General features: G+C 41.2%; 1 protein-coding gene across 1 annotated transcript in view; it reads right to left on the minus strand.

Annotated features, from left to right (window-relative positions):
• Positions 1–5,028: 5,028 nt before the first annotated feature.
• Positions 5,029–19,352, minus strand: part of PHACTR3 (phosphatase and actin regulator 3) — a 339,793-nt gene continuing 325,469 nt past the window's right edge. The window contains exons 10-13 of the mRNA XM_070744525.1: positions 14,812–14,873; positions 9,476–9,616; positions 6,512–6,588; positions 5,029–5,108 (exon numbers count right to left, since the gene is read on the minus strand). Of these exons, the coding sequence (XP_070600626.1) occupies positions 5,093–5,108; positions 6,512–6,588; positions 9,476–9,616; positions 14,812–14,873 (296 nt within the window). The 3' untranslated portion in view covers positions 5,029–5,092. The remainder of the gene's footprint in view (positions 5,109–6,511; positions 6,589–9,475; positions 9,617–14,811; positions 14,874–19,352) is intronic.

Raw genomic sequence — 19,352 nt, forward strand, 5'->3', positions numbered from 1 at the left:
CCTTATACTCCCCATCTCATAGCCTAAGTCTTACCTGCACTGATGCACGCCTCTTTTTAAAGAATTTCTGAATAATTGTGTATCCACACACTCATCACAAAATCTCCAGAGCAGTAAAACCTACAAACCTGAAATTTGGCATGTACGTTCCTCTTGGCTTCTAAGTGCTCGCTAAGAAAGGATCATTAGTATTTCATATACAGGATATTCATATACAGGATATTAACACGCTCTTATGCTAACAAGTTAGATGTTCTACTTCCCCTCCCCATCTGAAAAGAATTCTGTCCCAACTGCCAGTTGCCTCACATTCCATTACCTCAGTTCAAACCAGCAGATGTTCCACTCCTTCTCTCGGGAGCTTTCCGAGGCTCCTTATAGTACTAAACATTGCTACCTTACCAAAATGTCAATGCCTTCCACCTATGGAACTGCTTCTGAACTCAAGGCGCGGGAGCAATATTCCTTTATGAGTTTCAATCACCGACAACCACTGAGCCAATGGATTGTGAACTGAATTTCTCCTACAATGTCCCAGCCCCGAATCACTTCTTATACTAATCACCTCAGTTCAGATGAATCTGTTCCTTCTACTGTAACATCAGTTAAAGGGAAAAATGCAGGAAAAGATTTACAGATGCAATTAGGAAAACATAAATAAGGGAAGCTGCAAAAAAACTATAGTCAAAGTCATCCCAAAATCAATAGAGAGGCTGTAAAAAAGTATGCATCTAATTATCCTCTGATGTTAATCGGGCAGCTACAGCTAAATAAAATGAAAAGATACCACAAATTAGATCAATGCCTTGGACTAATAAGTATTTGGTTTTAAATATGAGCCTCAGATTGATTACTCCAGGGACAAGGTTGTTATCTCGGACCTCAGTTATCCTGTGCCTGGTGCCCTGCCCTGAAGTGTCAGGATGAGACTCCTGGGATATGCTACAGTGGCGGTAAAGTCCAGCACTCTCCCCTTGAGCCCTACCCTTCTCACCCACCAGCATCCAGTGGCAGACCACTTTATTTATGCTTCCCGAAAGTACACAAGATGCTTCCAAATGACGTTATTTGGAGCCAGAGAGGTGAAGGAGGAAAATTTTATGCAGGGGCAGGTCTATCACAGGATAGGGAGTATCATGGCAGGGCCTCAGCAGCAGCCTTTATTTCTCCAGATGTACTTTGTTGGTGATGACAAGGAAAGGGACATCTATTGTGGAATCTACCCGTCCATCCAGAACTGGTTAGCCAATTGCAGAAATTGCTGTGTGACTACAACAAGTACAGTGATACCTTGTCTTACAAACTTAATTGGTTCCGGGACGAGGTTCTTAAGGTGAAAAGTTTGTAAGACGAAACAATGTTTCCCATAGGAATCAATGGAAAAGCGATTAATGCGTGCAAACCCAAAATTCACCCCTTTTGCCAGCCGAAGCGCCCATTTTTGTGCTGCCGGGATTCCCCCGAGGCTTCCCTCCATGGGAAACCCCACCTCTGGACTTCCGTGTTTTTGCGATGCTGCAGGGGAATCCCAGCAGGGGAATCCCAGCATCGCAAAAACGAGCGCTTCGCTGGCAACGGAAGTCCGGAGGTGGGGTTTCCCAGTGAAGGAAGCATCAGTGAAATCGCAGCATCGCAAAAACACCGATGTCCTCGAAACTCCACCTCCGGACCTCTATGTTTTTGCGATGCTACGATTTCACTGAGGCTCCCCTTGCTGAAGGGGAGCCTCAGGGGAATCCCAGCAGCGCAAAAACAGGCGCTTCGCTGGCAATGGAAGTCTGGAGGCAGGGCATCCCAGCGGCCGCGGTGGGTTTGTAAGGTGAAAATAGTTTTTAAGAAGAGGCAAAAAAATCTTAAACCCCAGGTTTGTATCTCAAAAAGTTTGTATGAGGAGGCGTTTGTAAGACGAGGTATCACTGTATATTCTAGAACTTAAGGCTCCTGTTGATTCTGTGCCTAAGGGCCACAAGGACTTCCAAGTGGTGATTAATGCAGATAAGCCTTCTGGAGAGCATCAAGGTAATTTCAATGCACCCAAGATTAGAAAAGTAGTTGTTCTCATTACTTGGGAAGATAGATACCATTCTCCAAAGCAGAGATAACAGGTTGTTACGTATCCAGCTAGCATTGTATATATTCTAGAGATACTGTGACTTCGTATTGAAGAGAGCAGCTCCTCACGATTTGGTCAACTCTGGTTTCAGTTGCAAACAATAATCTATGGGGATCTCTTCTGCACAAAAGTTCTCCCAATTAAAATGAATTATGGAAAAGGAAAGCAAACTCTTGAATATGTATGCAACTGTAGCCCAGGACTTTAAGGATAATGGACTTTTGAAATACTTTTCAGCATAATCATCCTCCCAATTTTAGGAGTGGGGATTACTCACGCATATAAACTGTAACATATTTACAAATAACATCTTGCATAATGCAAAAACCAGAATATTTTTAAACATGCATAAACCAGACTCAGTACATATATTAATAATTCACTAAGAAGTGCATTTGGAGGGAGACAGTGTTATTGGGAATTTCACTCTGTGACATGAGTTTACTGTGTGCTATTTTTTTCTCCGACATCATTTTTAATGTTTCAACTCAGCTTTGCACTACTTGTGATCAGTCAGATGCTGTACATGATTATCTATCAAGGCTAGCTGTTTGTGATGGATGGATTGATGGTTGATTGGTTGATTGATTACCTTCCTTCAAGTTGTTTTCAACTTTTAGCAACCCCATTGCGGTTGGAATCTCCAACCGTGGCAACTTTAAGACTTGTGGATTTCAACTCCCAGAGTTCCTCAGCCAGCTGCCATATATTATTTTTTCCCCATGATGAGCTATCCCTAACCTGGTCTTTTAGGTCTTCCAACAGCCAGTTGTTTATGAGATTAGTAATTTCTAGATGGCTGCTGTTTGTTGTGGTTCAGCCTGAGGCAGATCAAAGGCCAGCTGCGTCTCTGCTGGCTCCATGCCCGGAGGAGGCTGACAGCGAAGAGGAGGGGGCTGAGCAGTCGGATGGGGGAGGGTCCAGTCAGGAATGTGACGAGGAAGAACAGCATGGGAGCCCCGGGGAGGGGCTCTCCCCTGCCAGTAGCTTGGAGTCATTAGGTGACGAAGCACAAGCTGTCATTGACATGCAACAGAGACGTTTAGATCAAAGGAAGGAGCAATTAAAGAAATATTATCAGCATTGAATAAGGAACACCAGGGCTTGGGTGTGGTCCTCATTAGCAGGGAAGGGTTTATAAGGCAGGCAAGCTATTGAAGCCATGTGGAGTGTTATCAGTTTGGAGTTCCTGTAACCTGCATTGTTTCTCGGCGTCTCTGTTCCTGGCTTGTGGCCCAGCAGTCTTGAAGAACCGTGGGAGGTGTATGTCTGTTATCTACAGCCTCGTCTTGGCAGCAAGAATCCTATATTGATGCATGGACAATTACCTTATATATTTGGAGTTCCAGTGTTTTCCTGCTTTGTAAGAACATTTTCTGTTTAGCTTCGTTTGCCTTGAACATTATAAAACTGTATTTGAATTTTACCGGTGTGTCTGGCTTATCTTTTTGGGTTGGTTATAGCTTCCGGAGTGACCCAGACAGAACACTGTTTATGCATGTTATGCATTATGTCTGCCTGAATGGATTAATGATTGCAGAGGTCTGCGTTTTCCATACCATGGCTTTATTCAACTGCTCTTTGCATTTTGTCTGCAACTGGAGAACTTGTAATTCTCATGGAAGAAATTAGACATGTGCTGTAACACCCCGTTGCAACATTATGTATTTTTGTCCGTTGATTTTATGCTTGCAAGACGTACTAAAGGTATTGGCGGGAAGTGATCTGAAATCATTGGGTGTACAACTGCATTCAACAGATACCCATATACCCAAGCAGTTGCGGTTGTGCCTGTTGTAGAAATATTACATCAGAATTCAGATGTTCTATTTCAGGGGGGTCAAACTCATGGGCCAGATGTGTCATGCACTGGCCACGTCCACCCCCAATTTAGTGAAGGGGAGGAAAGTCATGATACATCACGTGACAACAATGTGACAATGCAAGTTTGACACCCCTGTTCTATTTTTTTTAATTCATTTACTTCCATAGCTCTTCTAGTAGGAATTCATTCTCCATTAAGGTAGGCTGTTGTGCAAACAAACGGATTGCGCCCGTTTCAGACGTACAGATATTCTGCATTTTAATCCTGTCCTTTTGAGTAATAGTATTCTAAAATAAGTCCTCACCCTTCAACTACCATTTTTCAAGTGAACTAGTTCAACTTCTCAGTTACCACAATAAAAACCAACCCAGTGCCATCTATTTTTGCAGTCCTACACTTGAATCTTCCCTCCAGAAAACAGAAGCTGCTAATATAAAACTTGCTTGCGAGAGAGAGAAGAAATCAAATTGTTTCCCATGTTCCTTTAAACCCTGATGCGAAATCCCATAAAACGTGGAAGTCTGTGGAATTGTTTTCTGCAGTAAGTAATCATTTAATTAACAAAACAAAACAAAACAAAAATGAACAGGAGTTAAAAAAAAGAGGAGTGTTTTGTTAGACATACATACATATATATATGACATATATATATGTATATATATAAAGAAAAGAAACAATATAGTAAATAACTTTGTAGAACATGAACTTAAGTGTTTTGTACAAACTAATTGTGATAAGTTCCCAATGTCTTATCACCATGATAATACTGAATGATGGTGTGCGCCGTGTCCATTATGTTGGAGGCCTTGGAATGGTAGAGCCTGTACATGCACAACATCTCCTTTCTCAAGATATGCAGCAATTCAGTTTAAAACAAGTAGCAAAGGAATGCAGTCATTTTCCTTTTGGATGAGTTCAACATTGTCAGTGAATTTTCCCACACCTTGAGGGCTGCAGCTCCAAGGTGACGGCCTTCATTGGATTAAATTGTTTTAAATATGAGCTGCAGGGTTAGAATCTGCAGTCTTTCCAGAACCTGAAACGTCAGATTCTCGCAGACTGAACCTCAGAGAAAGGCCTTCATGTTTTCCCTGATGCGTGTTCAGTAGTGGATATCAAAAAAAAGTAGACAAATTCTTCGCAGAAGAAAATCTCTATGGCCTGTGGAATCTGGAAGTTAAAAAGAGAAGATGTAAGTGACTACGGCAATCGTTTAGAAGTTCTATCACAAAAAAAGAATTTCATGTAAGAAAAGACAGTACGGAAAATACTTTTCTCTATCACACAATACTAGGATGAGGGGGCACTCCCTAAAGCTCATAGGTAAGAAAGTGAAGACAAATCAAGGAAACTATTTCTTCACCCAGAGGGTCGTTGGTTTATGGAATTCACTTCCAAGAAGAGATCGTGACAGCTGTCAGCCTGGATATCTTCAAGGCAGGATTAGACAGATTCATGGATGCCAAGTGTATCAGTGGTTATTGAAATGGATGTCCAAGTGCCGCTTCTATGTTGAGGCAGGCAGGATTCCCTTGAGTACCATTTGTTGGGGGTCAAGGGAAAGGGGGGGTCTTGCCTTCTCTTTCTGCTCCCCTTGGACAATTGGTGGGCCACTGTGTGACACAGAATGCTGGACTCGATGGCCTTTGGCCTGATTCAGCATGGTTCTTACGTTCTTACACAAGGACGTAAGAATGAGTTAGTTCAAGGGTGTTAAACTCAAGGCCCGGGGGCCAGATCCAGCTCAAGGGGGGGGCTTAGATCTGGCCTGTGGGGCCACCCTGAAATCAGCAAAGGACCAGCCCGCAGTGCCTCTGCCAATGAAAATGTAGCTTGGAAGGGCCAAGCTCTTTTTTTCATTGGCAGAGAGTTGCAGGAGTCGATCGCAGCCAAAAAACAGCTCAAGAGCCTGTTTTCATTGACAACAGTGAAAACATTCGCTCAGGTCACCACAGGCGCCCCAAACATGAGTGACTTAGAGCTGGCCACACCTATCTTGGCCAAGCCCACCCCGGCCACCTGAGGTCAAACACAAGCCCAATGTGGCCCCAAATGAAATTGAGCTTGACACCTCTGAGTTGGTTCCCTACCTAAATACTTACCTATTGGTAATCAAATCAAAATGTTTAATCTTCAGAATTTTAAAATTAAGGAAGAGTCCTTAACATTTCTACTGAATTTTGATTTTGGTGATACTCAATAATAATGTAAGAACTAAATGGCTTCTTCCCAAAGAAAATGCTACAATTTTATCTGAGTGCCTCAATGTTAAATGTTTCAGCTGAGTGAAATCTCTAAATTCAGAGTGGTAGAGTAGAGTGGGAATAGAATAGAATAGAATTTTTGATTGGCCAAGTGTGATTGGACGCACAAAGAATTTGTCTTTGATGCATATGCTCTCAGTGATAGATAGATGTTATAGATAGATAGATAGATAGACAGACAGACAGACAGACAGACAGACAGACAGGAAGGAAGGAAGGAAGGAAGGAAGAAAAAGAAAGAAAGAAAGAAATTAGATAGACAGACAGGCTGATATTCAATGAATGAATACATATATCTGGGCAACTGACCTTGTCAAATGCTTGCTTGATGCATGCACCTCCATTTCATTACTTTTGTATTCGTTTAGCTCTTTACGAATGGCTGCCTGGAAAATACAAAAAAGAAACAAGGTGAGTTAATTATTTAAAACTGGTAAGAAATGGCACAATTTAAAATTTAACTGAAATGACATCTTATCCTTCTCATAAGCCCTTCCAATTGAACAGTTCGTTGAAGTCTCTTCCACATCCCTAGCCGTGGGTGGCAAAACAATAACTCCATAAGTGGAGGGGTCCATAAAATTGCTTTTTTCCACCATACTGAACAAATCACATTGAGGGATTGGCATATGTGAATGAATGGGTAAAGAGCAATCGGCAGGAATTTACTTCTAGCCTAAAGTAGTTTGGTGTTGACTGGGGAATTCTGGGAGTTAAAGTCCCAGTGCACATCTTCAAGTTGCCAAGATTGAGAAACATTCTATATCTATCTATCTATCTATCTATCTATCTATCTATCTATCTATCTATCTATCTATCTATCTATCTATCTATCATCTATCTATCTATCATCTATCTATCTATCTATCTATCTATCTATCTATCTATCTATCTATCTATCTATCATCTACAGTATCTATCCCATATATATCCCCATATACAGTATATATATCCCATATATCTTCTATCCCTATATCTTTTCTTCTATTCTCTCATTGATACATTTTATTCCTATATTCTCTCTTCTATTCTTTCTCTAATATATTTTCCTCAAAGGTGTCCTCTATTACCTTCATTGTGTATTATTGTGTATTGGACAAAAATATCTCTATCTATCTATCTATCTATCTATGTATCTATCTATCTATCTATCTATCTATCATCTATCTATCTATCTATCTATCTATCTATCTATCTATCTATCTATCTATCTATCTATCTATCTATCTACAGTATCTATCCCATATATATCCCCATATATATATATCCCATATATCTTCTATCCCTATATCTTTTCTTCTATTCTCTCATTGATACATTTTATTCCTATATTCTCTCTTCTATTCTTTCTCTAATATATTTTCCTCAAAGGTGTCCTCTATTACCTTCATTGTGTATTATTGTGTATTGGACAAAAAATATCTCTATCTATCTATCTATCTATCTATCTATCTATCTATCATCTATCTATCTATCTATCTATCTATCTATCTATCGCTATCTATCTCTGTCTGTCTGTCTGTCTGTCTGTCTGTCTGTCTGTCTGTCTGTCTGTCTGTCTGTCTGTCTATCTATCTATCTATCTATCTATCATCTATTGGCTTTTTTTGCTGCCCCTCTCTGAGGACTAAATGATACTGTTTAAAAACAAAATAAATAAAATAAAATCAGGGATTGACAGTCTCACAGCCACAAGTGATCACTCCCTGATTATCTAAGCCACTGTATAAGTTGAGAGGCCATATAAATATTATTAATAAATCATAATAAGTGAATTGCAGCATCACACCTTACTGTGCTAAATAAAGATCAATATGCCTTTTTTTTGGATTTAGCTCCAGCTTGATGGCCCGTGGCCAAAATGTGCAAATATATTCTCAATTGACCCATCATATTATTCTTATATGAGCAGCTTTGCTGCAGTGATTTTTCATTTCAGCACACGGAAAGAAAATCTATTTCCAAGATTCATTTCTCAATGTAAGCAAGGTGTCTGGCAAAATCCTAAATAGAAATATAAACTGTCATGAAGCACCACCTACTGAAAACTGGAGAAAACAATAAGGCACAGGAACCATTGAATTTCTACCCCCACCCCTAAGTGGAGATAGGCATTCAGTGGTATCACAATAGACGGCCTTATTATTTGTTTCCTCTGATGGAAAAACTTTCTAATCATTTAGAAATTTTTTGTTGATATTGGTGGGTGTAATCTTTAGAAAGAGTGCAGAGAACAGCAACAAAGATGATTAGGAGACTGGTGGTTAAAACATGAAGAACTGTTGCAGGAACTGGGTATGTCGAGTTTAATAAAAAGGACTAAGGCTTACACAATAGCAGTGTTCCAATATCTGAGTGGGTGAATCTATTCTCTAAAGCAGTTGAAGGCAGGACAAGAGACAATGGGTGGAAACTAATCAAGGAAAGAAGCAACTTAGGAGAAATTTGCTGACAGAACAATTAGTGGAATGACTTGCTTCCAGAAATTGTGAATGTTCCAACACTGGAGGATTTGAAGAATAGATTGGACAACCATTTGTCCGGAATGGTATGGGGGGCTGGACTAGAAGACCTCCAAGGTCCCTTCCAACTCTGTCATATCTGTTAATACCCAGTCCCAGACTGTAGAACCATCAACTGAGATTGGATGTATTCAAGTAGAGGATATACAATCTTCCATTGGGGATCTTTCCAATTGAGCTGAGAGGTTGGATCCAAGGCCCTAAATAGCTTCTTACAACTCAATGTTCCTGTGCCTTTGGTTTAATGTGCAGGTAGCCCTTGACTTAGTGACCATTTGAGGTTACAAATGGCCCAGCCCCAAAGGAGCTTGCAACCCAGTTCTGAAGTTATGACAGCTCCCCAACCCTAGTCTCATAACTCCATTTTGGGCGCTTGGCAACCAGCCAACATTTATGTCTGTTTGCAGCATCCCATTATCCAGTAAATGTACGTTTCAGATGAAAAATGGTGTTTGCTTTCAGCTTTCAGCAACAATGCCCCATAGCAAACAATAGGTTCATTTAATTTTCAGTGATCATTTAATGAGTATGGTGATTGCCTTAACAGCTGATGCAAAAGAGGTTCTAAGATTGGGTCAGACATGTGATGACTTGCTTTGCAACTATGATGACTTACAACTGCAATGGGCAGGTCCCATCACAGTCGTAGGTTGAGAACTACTTGTATAATTGGGCATGAAAGAGAAGGGTGGTACATTACACCTTTGGCAAGCATACGTCCCTAAAAAAATATCACCAAACACCTCAGTACCTTGTCCGCTGCTGAAAGCCTGGTCCATGGCTTGTCTGCTCGTCGGTCATAATCCTGTGCTTTTGCCACCTCCACATAATCACTGAATCGGATGAGGATTTTTCTGTCTCTTAATTCATCAACTGTAGGTCGCTGATTAAGCTTTGGGAGGAAAAATTCATGAAATGTGAAAACTATAAAGAGACTTGGAGTGGAGAATATTCACAGACATGCCTACATTTCCTTTCTGCTGACTTCTTTGGATCACTTACTAGAATGTAAGAAGGTATTTCTATTTAATACACTTGTTCATTCATGACCAAAATGTAGACACACCTCGGGCTGCCTTACAATTGCTCTGTTGTAATAGCAATAGCACTTAGACTTATATACCGCTTTACAACCCTCAGCCTATGGCCCCCAACAATCTGGCTCCTCATTTTATCCATCTTGGAAAGATGGAAGGCTGAGTCAACCTTGAGCCAGTCAGGATGGAACTGCTGGCAGTCGGCAGAATTAGTCTGCAATGCTGCATTCTACCACTTTGCCACCACAGCTCAGTTGTAACTCTGGATATCTCCTAAGAAACTTCTTTTCCTTTTAAATGTTGCATTTAGTACCTTAAAAACTTATCTACTTCTGACAGGCCCTTTCTTTATATATTACATTAGATACATAATTTCTCAAGTTAGATTTGAGTTCCCAGCAGGGTATGCTATTAGGAAGGCACACCTCAATGTATATTTTGAAACACAATCTAGGAAAACTATAAACATGAAAAACCTATACTTCCAACTTATCTCAAGTTGACCATTGAGTCATACAGAATACTGGACCAAATCGACTGTAGGTCTAGTCCAGGAGTAGGTAAAGTTGGCTCTTCTATGACGTGTGGACTTCAACTCCCACAATTCCTGAGCCAATCATGCTAGGTCAGGGAGTTGAAGTCCACACGTCATAGAAGAGCCAACTTTGCCTACCCCTGGTCTAGTCTCAGGAACCATTTCTTAGGTTCTGATGGGCTGGCATTCAATGCCATGCATTGTCATTCTATAACTTTGTGTTGGATGTGCCCATCCCCATTCCAGCATGTGCAAGTGGCATTTCTACGATAAATAATGTGGGTATAGGAGGAGAGATGATATCATTTTTATAGATCTGTGTTAACAATCTTCCATGCGCTTAACGTGCATTCCAATGTGTTCTTGGCTCTAGATGGCAAAACATGCCATGAAACTGCAGTAGAAAGCCTCTGGACACCTGTAGGAGCTAGGCATGCCAAAAATTGTTTAGAGCCATCTTCAATGTTCTTAAAAATTTTCCCCTTTCTGCTGCCAGCTTGCTTACTCAGCTCCTGGAAGCAGCGGGAGAAAATGAGTGCTTGGAGTTAAAGCCTTGCACGTCTTTGGAGGGATCCTTCACTTCCATGAAGGTTCATTCAAAAACCCGTTAGTTTGCAGATCAGGAAGGACCCTTCCTTTGTAAGCATAAAGCAAGCCTGTTGCGCCACATTTGCTTTGCAAACCATCTCCAGTTTTTCAGGGGAAACGCAAGAAAAGAGACAATTTGGTCAAGGCGCCAGGCTAGAAAGCTGGCTGGGTGATTTTGGGCTAGTTATTCTCTTTTAGCACAATTGCCCTCACAGGGTGGTTGTGGGGAAAATAGGAAAGAGTGTTGTGTGTGTTCACTGCCTTGAGTTATTTGTAAACATAATAAAGGCAGGAAAAAGATGATGGATAGATAGATGATAGCTAGCTGGATGGATGGATAGATAGGCTAGGTAGGTAGGTAGGTAGGTAGGTAGGTAGATAGATAGATAGTTAATGATTGATAATAGACAAATGATTGATGATAGAGGATAGATTGATGGATGGATAGATAATGGATGGATGATAGATAATAGAGAGATGGCAGACAGACAGATAGATAACGGATGAATGGATGGATGGATGGATGGGAGATAGACGGACAGATAGATAACGGATGGATAGATGGATAAAGATGATAGATAAATAGATATAGATAGATAGATGGGAGATAGGTAGGTAGATAGATAGATAGATAGATAGATAGATGATAGATAGATAGATAGATAGATAGATAGATAGATAGATAGATAGATAGATAGATAGATGATTGATGATAGATAGATGATAAATGCAGGCTGGTTGCTAAGTGCTCAAAATACAATCATAACTATAGTTTTTGTGCATGATATGACTGTATAGTAGTTTTTGTGCATAATATGACTATGTTTTTAATATATATTGCGGTTCCTTGTTTTTTAGACTTTTTAAATGTATTATTGTTATTTTAGATTCTAACTATTAGATTTGTCATTATATATTGTTTTTATCACTGTTGGAAGCCGCCCCGAGTCTACGGAGAGGGGCGGCATACAAATCTAATAAATAATAATAATATAGGGTAGCTCCCACCAGAGGAGGTTCAAATCCGAGTAAGTACTTTTTCAGGGTTGATAGAAACAGAATAGGGCAGGAAGGGACCTTGGAGGGTTTTTTAAAATTAATTAATTAATTAATTCATTCATTCATTCATTCATTCATTCATTCATTCATTTATTTATTTATTTATCAGTTTTGTATGCCGCCCCTCTCCGCAGACTCGGAGCAGCTCACAGCAATAATAATACAATGTAAACAAATCTAATATTTAAGTTAATTTAAAACCCCAATTTAAAAACCAATCATACATACTAACATACCATGCATAAATTTTATAAGCCTAGGTCTGCCTGACGACAGAGGTGGGTTTTAAGGAGCTTACAAAAGGCAAGGAGGGTGGGGGCAACTCTGATATCTGGGGGGAGTTGGTTCCAAAGGGTCCAAACCCCTACCGAAACGGTTGCTAAGCAACCAGTTGTAAGTTGAGGACTACCTATATACAGATATTCTCTCCCTTAAGTAATAAATACAGCAGCTAACTAGTTGCTAGGCACTTCCTGATACCAGCCGCTTTGTTGGCTGCAATATTTTTTAATAATCAAGCAGACAGTAACTGTGAAATTCCCTGCAAACAAGACCAATTCAAGAATGGATGCCCAAGAACAAAGAAATAACACAGTGTACATTTGTTGCCAGGTGATATAGTACCACTTTCTATTCATTCAGTCACTCAACATCTGGGAGTGTTTAAAAATCCCAAGTGAGGAACTTTGATGAAATGGCAGAAAATTTCACCCTCATCTGTTCTTTCTATTCATAGTCTGAAGGTGCATTGACAGAGGAACTTACAGGAGCTCTTGCAATGTATTTTTAATACCAGACTATATTTAGAAGTTCCACAAAAGATTTGTGCATTCTCTTGGGGAACGAATGACCGAACCAATGAATCGCTTTCTGAGAATTGTCCTTAGGCAGCACTTCTTGTTACTGGCATAGAGAGATATAATGTGGCCGATTATCAGAAACTTTGGGGTCAGCATTAATTCCAGTTGCTTCTATAAGGACCTCGTCCCTTCTAAATAAATACCTAGTCCCATTTTTAACTCTGCACTGAGATTTTGATGGGAGGAGTCTACAGACCTAGCATCGTATTAATACTGAGAAGGAGGATTGGAAAATCCTATTATCGTATTAATACGGAGAATTAATACTGAGAATGGAGGATTGCCTTCCATTCAATTGGGTGCAATATGCTTGGGTGTGATACAGTATGTATGTATGTATTTATGTATATGTATGTGTACATATATGTGTGTGTGTGTATACACACATACATACATGCACACACACACACACACAAACACACACACATATAATTGATACATTTAACATATCTTCCAAAGGAATCTCAAATCCAAGCTGCTCAGATATAATCCCTCTGTTTCATAAAATCACATAAATTATATATTTTTGAGAGGTCATTTAGCCCAGTCCAATCCAGAGTAATCATTTACCAAATTGTTCCAAGTAATTAACCACAAATGCTTTGACTACCAGTTCGCGTGCATGCTCACAGGAGCATCCTGTCACTGCTGATACCGGTTCGGAGAACCGGGTCGAACCGGGAGCAGCCCACCGCTGCATTATACTGCTAAGAATTCTTACAATGAGGACTTCCCTCTTGCTATCCAACATGAATCTTATTTTCTTTCAATTTTCAAACCCATTGTTTTTTGTCTTGCAAGAATTCCCTCTTGTAATAGGGGAACTCCCACTTGTATAGCCTTTTACATGCATCTTAGTCATCTAATTTGCAAAGCTAAAGACACTTAGCTCTTCCTAAGGTTTAGTTTCCAGTTTCCTTAGTATGATAGTAGGTCTTCTCTGCACTAACTCCATATCCCCACGTAATGCCACAACTGGATGCAACATTCCAAGTGTGGTCCAGGGTTATAGCGTACTCCCAACACTATTACCTCCTGTGATTTCAATGTGATGCGTCTATTCACGTAGACTAAGACTGCATTGGCTTTTTTAGCTGCTGCATTACACTGCTTTCTCATATTGAGTTGGTGATCCAATAAATGTTCAAGAACCTTTTAATACACTCACTCTTTTGCCCAGCCAGACCTCCTCTATTTAATACGAACCGCTCCAAACTTGACTGTAAAAAATATGATTTCAACAATCGAGTTATCGAAGCATGGAACTCATTGCCGGACTCAATTGTGTCAACCCCTAACCCCCAACATTTCTCCCTTAGACTCTCCACCATTGACCTCTCCAGGTTCCTAAGAGGCCAGTAAGGGGTGTACATGAGTGCACTGGTGTGCCTTTCGTCCCCTGTCCAATTGTCTTTCCTTTCTCTCACTTATATATATTTTCTTTCTTTCATATATCCTCTCCTCTAAGTTCACTTTACCCTTATATATATTACTGCATGTCTATTTTTCTTCCTATGTATTTGTGTATTGGACAAATGAATGAATAAATAATAAAATAAAATAAGTGTGTTTAATTTTGCTTATCCAGGCAAGAATACACTTGTAATAGAACCTTCCACTTCTGGTTTGGCTCAATTACCAAGAAAAGTTTGAATTTATCCTCCCAGGGTATTAGCCAACTCACACATTCCTTATTAAGCTAAATGCAAATGGGAAATGACTGTCCAGCAAAAGGTTGGACTTAATGATGCTTATGTTTGGACTGTATCCAAAACATCGTGTAATTCTCTCAGAGGTGGGGAAAAAGTTGCAGGATCCACCCAAAGCATCTTCCCAATGCTAGACAGTAGCTCGGATAAATAACCAATTTGGATTGTATACATGATGCACCATGACAATCAAGGCTATTATTATTATAGCCCTGGTGAGCAAATCGAGTCTGGCTTGCAGCACAGCAACAGGGTTAAATATTTGGTCGAGACAGAGAAGGGGTAGAGAGGGACCTTACCTTTCTCGTCAGCCGCTGCTTGATCTCCCTCCTCTCCTCTTGTTCAGTTTGATCATTCCTTTCTGCAGAAAATATGAAGAGAGAGATGACTTTCCTCATCAAGACCAACTTCGCTGCCCTGCCTTTCTCACCACCGGCGCTTTTACACAGCCTCAGTTGGTTTGGTACCCGGCCAGAAGCATCCCACACACTCCTTTCTAGGGTGAGGGTTGCACCGGTGTCAGCTCTCTCTCTCTCGCTGGCGGGCAATTAAACCGGACTTCAACAAATGTGGAGCAGCCAACCCCGTTCTGCCATCAGGACAACGAGGAGTGTTTTCACAGGGAAAATCGATAGACTTTTAGAAGTCTAAATGATCGTTTTGTGATGCCACATCTCTCTCTGAGTCATCCGTGCTGCCCTTACGAGCTGGAACATTGTAGAGAAGCTGCTTCAGGGAACACACGTTCCTTGTACACTTACTCGGCTAGGCTCCTGTAATTTTGTTGATTAATTTATAACAATAGCCGGCGATCTACGCCCACGCATTCCTTTGCCTTCTAATATTCTGATGATGCCAATCTTATTATAGATTCTTCCTACATTTGGCAGAGAGGGCGGGGGAAGAAGGGATTCCTTGTCGAGAAACGAAATCGTTTCTTAAAGAGATACTCTCTGTAAATCCCTTCCCTTTTTATTTTTTTCATCTACACCGAAACGGTTAGCATTTGAGCTTGATCATTTTCACACAGTGGGGCTAAAAATAAGCACAGCTGCAGCTGCTGTAGTGCTGCGTGAAATATATCCTTAGCCTTCAGATATTACGAGTTTAATGGATTCTCTATATCAAGGGGCTGAGTGTTGCTAAATTAAGCTATGCACGTGTGACCTGGAAAAAAAAAACCCCACGGGTTTTTAATACCGTTTTGGAAGGAAGGAAGGAAGGAAGGAAGGAAGGAAGGAAGGAAGGAAGGAAGGAAGGGGAAATACAGGGAAGGAGGGAGGGAAATGTAGGGAGGAAGGAATACAGAGTGGGGGGAAGGAAGGAAGGGGAAATGAGAGAGGGAGGGAGGGAAATACAGGGAGGGAAATGTAGGGAGGAAAGAATACAGAGTGGAGGGGAAGGAAGGAAGGAAGGAGGAATACAGGGAGGGAGGAATACAGAGTGGGGGGAAGGAAGGAAGGAATACAGGGAGGAAGGAATACAGAGTGGGGGGAAGGAAGGGGGAATACAGGGAGGAAGGAATACAGAGTGGGGGGGAAGGAAGGAAGGAAGGGGGAATACAGGGAGGAAGGAATACAGAGTGGGGGGAAGGAAGGAATACAGGGAGGAAGGAATACAGAGTGGGGGGAAGGAAGGGAATATAGGGAGGAAGGAATACAGAGTGGGGGGAAGGAAGGGAGGAAGGAAGGAGGAATACAGGGAGAAAGGAATACAGAGTGGGGGGAAGGAAGGAAGGAATACAGGGAGGAAGGAATACAGAGTGGGGGGAAGGAAGGAAGGAAGGAGGAATACAGGGAGAAAGGAATACAGAGTGGGGGGAAGGAAGGAAGGAATACAGGGAGGAAGGAATACAGAGTGGGGGGAAGGAAGGGGGAATACAGGGAGGAAGGAATACAGAGTGGGGAGAAGGAAGGAAGGAAGGAAGGAAGGAAGGAAGGGGGAATACAGGGAGGAAGGAATACAGAGTGGGGGGAAGGAAGGAAGGGGAATACAGGGAGGGGAGGGAGGGAGGGAGGGGAATAGAGGGAGGAAGGAAAGAAAGGGAGGAAGGAAAGAAAGAGGGAGGATTGTGGAACAAATTTGCATTGCACGTTGTCACACCAGCTCCACTAGAGGGCATTTTCTGCATTAAATCAAAAGCACAATTTCTACATCCATCAATTGGTTAAGAAGCATTAAAAAATAGTGCTTGAAAGGGGGGGGGAAGGTATTTTTAGAGTCCTGATCTCTATATTTGCTCCCTCCCAAACTCTCAGAACAGAGGCAGCCACGTGGTGCTATTTATGGAAGGAAGGATAGTAGCTGTTTTCAGGCGCACCGTAACAGCAGAGAGAGAGACTGAAATCTCTGCAGACGTGATAATGAGCAGCCAAAGCTCAGCCTTGAATATGAATTAGAGGCTTCGGCAAAGATGTGGTTTCGGCTTAGGTAGCCTCAGATGTATTTTTGTAAAGCAGGAACACATACAACCACCAGTGATTATAAAACGGTAGCAACATATCTGCAGGGCATCTGGCTACCTACGAATTGCACTTGAGAAAGAATTAATAGGACCGTGCAGTCCTGCAGATTTTATTTCCAAGAGACGTTTCAGAATGAACATGTAGCACAGATACACAGCTTTTCACAGCTGCCTCCTTGTTTTCCAAAATCATGTGGCAGCTGCAAGATGCAAGAACATAGTCCAAGAAAGGACGCAGCTGCTTTAAAGAGTCATAGCTGCTACAACTTTTGTTCTGGTATTCATTAAAGCACCTTTCTGGATATTACTTGCTATTTATTTTATATTTGATATACAGTGATACCTTGTCTTACAAACTTAATTGGTTCCGGAATCAATGGAAAAGTGATTAATGCGTGCAAGACCAAAATTCACCCCTTTTGCCAACCGAAGTGCCCGTTTTTGCACTGCTGGAATTCCTCTGAGGTTCCCCTCCATGGGAAACCCCACCTCCGGACTTCTGTGTTTTTGTGATGCTGTGATTTCACTGAGGCTCCCCTCGCTGGGAAACCCCACCTCCGGACATCCGTTGCCAGCAAAGCACCTGTTTTTGCGCTGCTGGGATTCCCCTGCTGGGATTCCCCTGCAGCATCACAAAAACACGGAAGTCTGGAGATGGGGCATCCCAACGGCAGCGGTGGGTTTGTAAGGTGAAAATAGTTTGTAAGATGAGGCAAAAAAAATCTTAAACCCCAGGTTTGTATCTTGAAACGTTTGTATGACGAGGCGTTTGTAAGACAAGGTATCACTGTATATTCTGCAGTTTGTTCAAGAGCTTAAGGCAATAAATAGCTTTTTTTAAAAAAGCCTTAGGGAGCAAAGGGAGATTCGACTGAGGGTGGATTTCAACTAGGATCTCTCAGTTGCTCTTGAATGCGATAGCTGCACAGCCCGAATAATTAATTTCTAATTTAGCCGGAATTGCTGGTTACAAACAGAAGGAGGAGGGAGTGGGGGATAGCGCAGGAATGGAAATGACTATCTCAGCTGTTATGGGAAAAACTGTCAAGGAAGCGGTCTTAACTTTGCATGATAGGAATATTCATGAGCATCTTAAAATAACTACTAATCCCAGAGGTGTAGGAGCTGGTTGAAAATGTTGAGGAAACTATAATATGCACCCCTTTTAGGACTTCCAAGGTCCAATAACTAGACACCCAAACACACACACACAAAATGAATGTTGCCCCAAGTCCTCCCCCAAATTGCTAGCAAATTGTGATTTTTATGACGTGGAATGGATGATGAACATCAGTCTAAATCAAATCTAACCTATGAGAAGGAGAGCATGACTTAATGAACTCAATCTGTATAGTCTGGAGGACAGAAGGAAAAGGGGGGGACATGATCGAAACATTTAAATATGTTAAAGGGTTAAATAAGGTTCAGGAGGGAAGTGTTTTTAATAGGAAAGTGAACACAAGAACAAGGGGACACAATCTGAGGTTAGTTGGAGGAAAGATCAGAAGCAACGTGAGAAAATATTATTTCACTGAAAGAGTAGTAGATCCTTGGAACAAACTTCCAGCAGATGTGGTTGGTAAATCCACAGTAACTGAATTTAAACATGCCTGGGATAAACATAGATCCATCCTAAGATAAAATACAGGAAATAGTATAAGGGCAGACTAGATGGACCATGAGGTCTTTTTCTGCCGTCGGTCTTCTATGTTTCTATCAAAGGCCGTTTAAATGGAATGCAATCTATACTAATCTCATTTGCATCCTGAAACCTATTCATTCCACCCTGTATGGTTCGATCATCTTGTGGTGCAGTGGTTAGAATGCAGCATTGCAGGCTAATCTGCATTCCCACTGTCAGGAGTTCGATGCTCACCCAGCTCAAGGTTGACTCAGCCTTCCATCCTTCGATGGTTGGTAAAATAGGGACCCAGATTATTGGGGGCAATAAGCTGACTCTGTAAATAGTTTAGAGAGGACTGTAAAGCAGTATATAAATGTCAGTGCTATTGCTATTGCTATTGGACAGCACTCCGACCAATAAAGAGATCCAAAGAGGCTTCATTCATATCCATTGAAAAAAAAATTGGGTCATCTTATTTTCATACCCAGTTTATACATTACTGGTATTTCCCTGAATTAATATCTATTTGGTTTCAATAGCATGTAATAATAGGCTTGTTGTAGTACTTTGGATCTGATATCTTAAAGGTGCTGGAGTCACAGGAAACATCTACCTAACCTTCTTAAAATGCTTGTGTCTTTTCCAAAGATTGCAAAGATGTTGGTGCACGAATCCCAGCGGCCAATAAGGTCCCACAGAGTTGGCCTTCTCTGGGTCCCGTCGACTAAACAATGTCGTCTGGCGGGCCCCAG

The sequence above is a fragment of the Erythrolamprus reginae genome, chromosome 3, assembly GCF_031021105.1.
Source record: "Erythrolamprus reginae isolate rEryReg1 chromosome 3, rEryReg1.hap1, whole genome shotgun sequence".
NCBI lineage: Eukaryota > Metazoa > Chordata > Lepidosauria > Squamata > Dipsadidae > Erythrolamprus > Erythrolamprus reginae.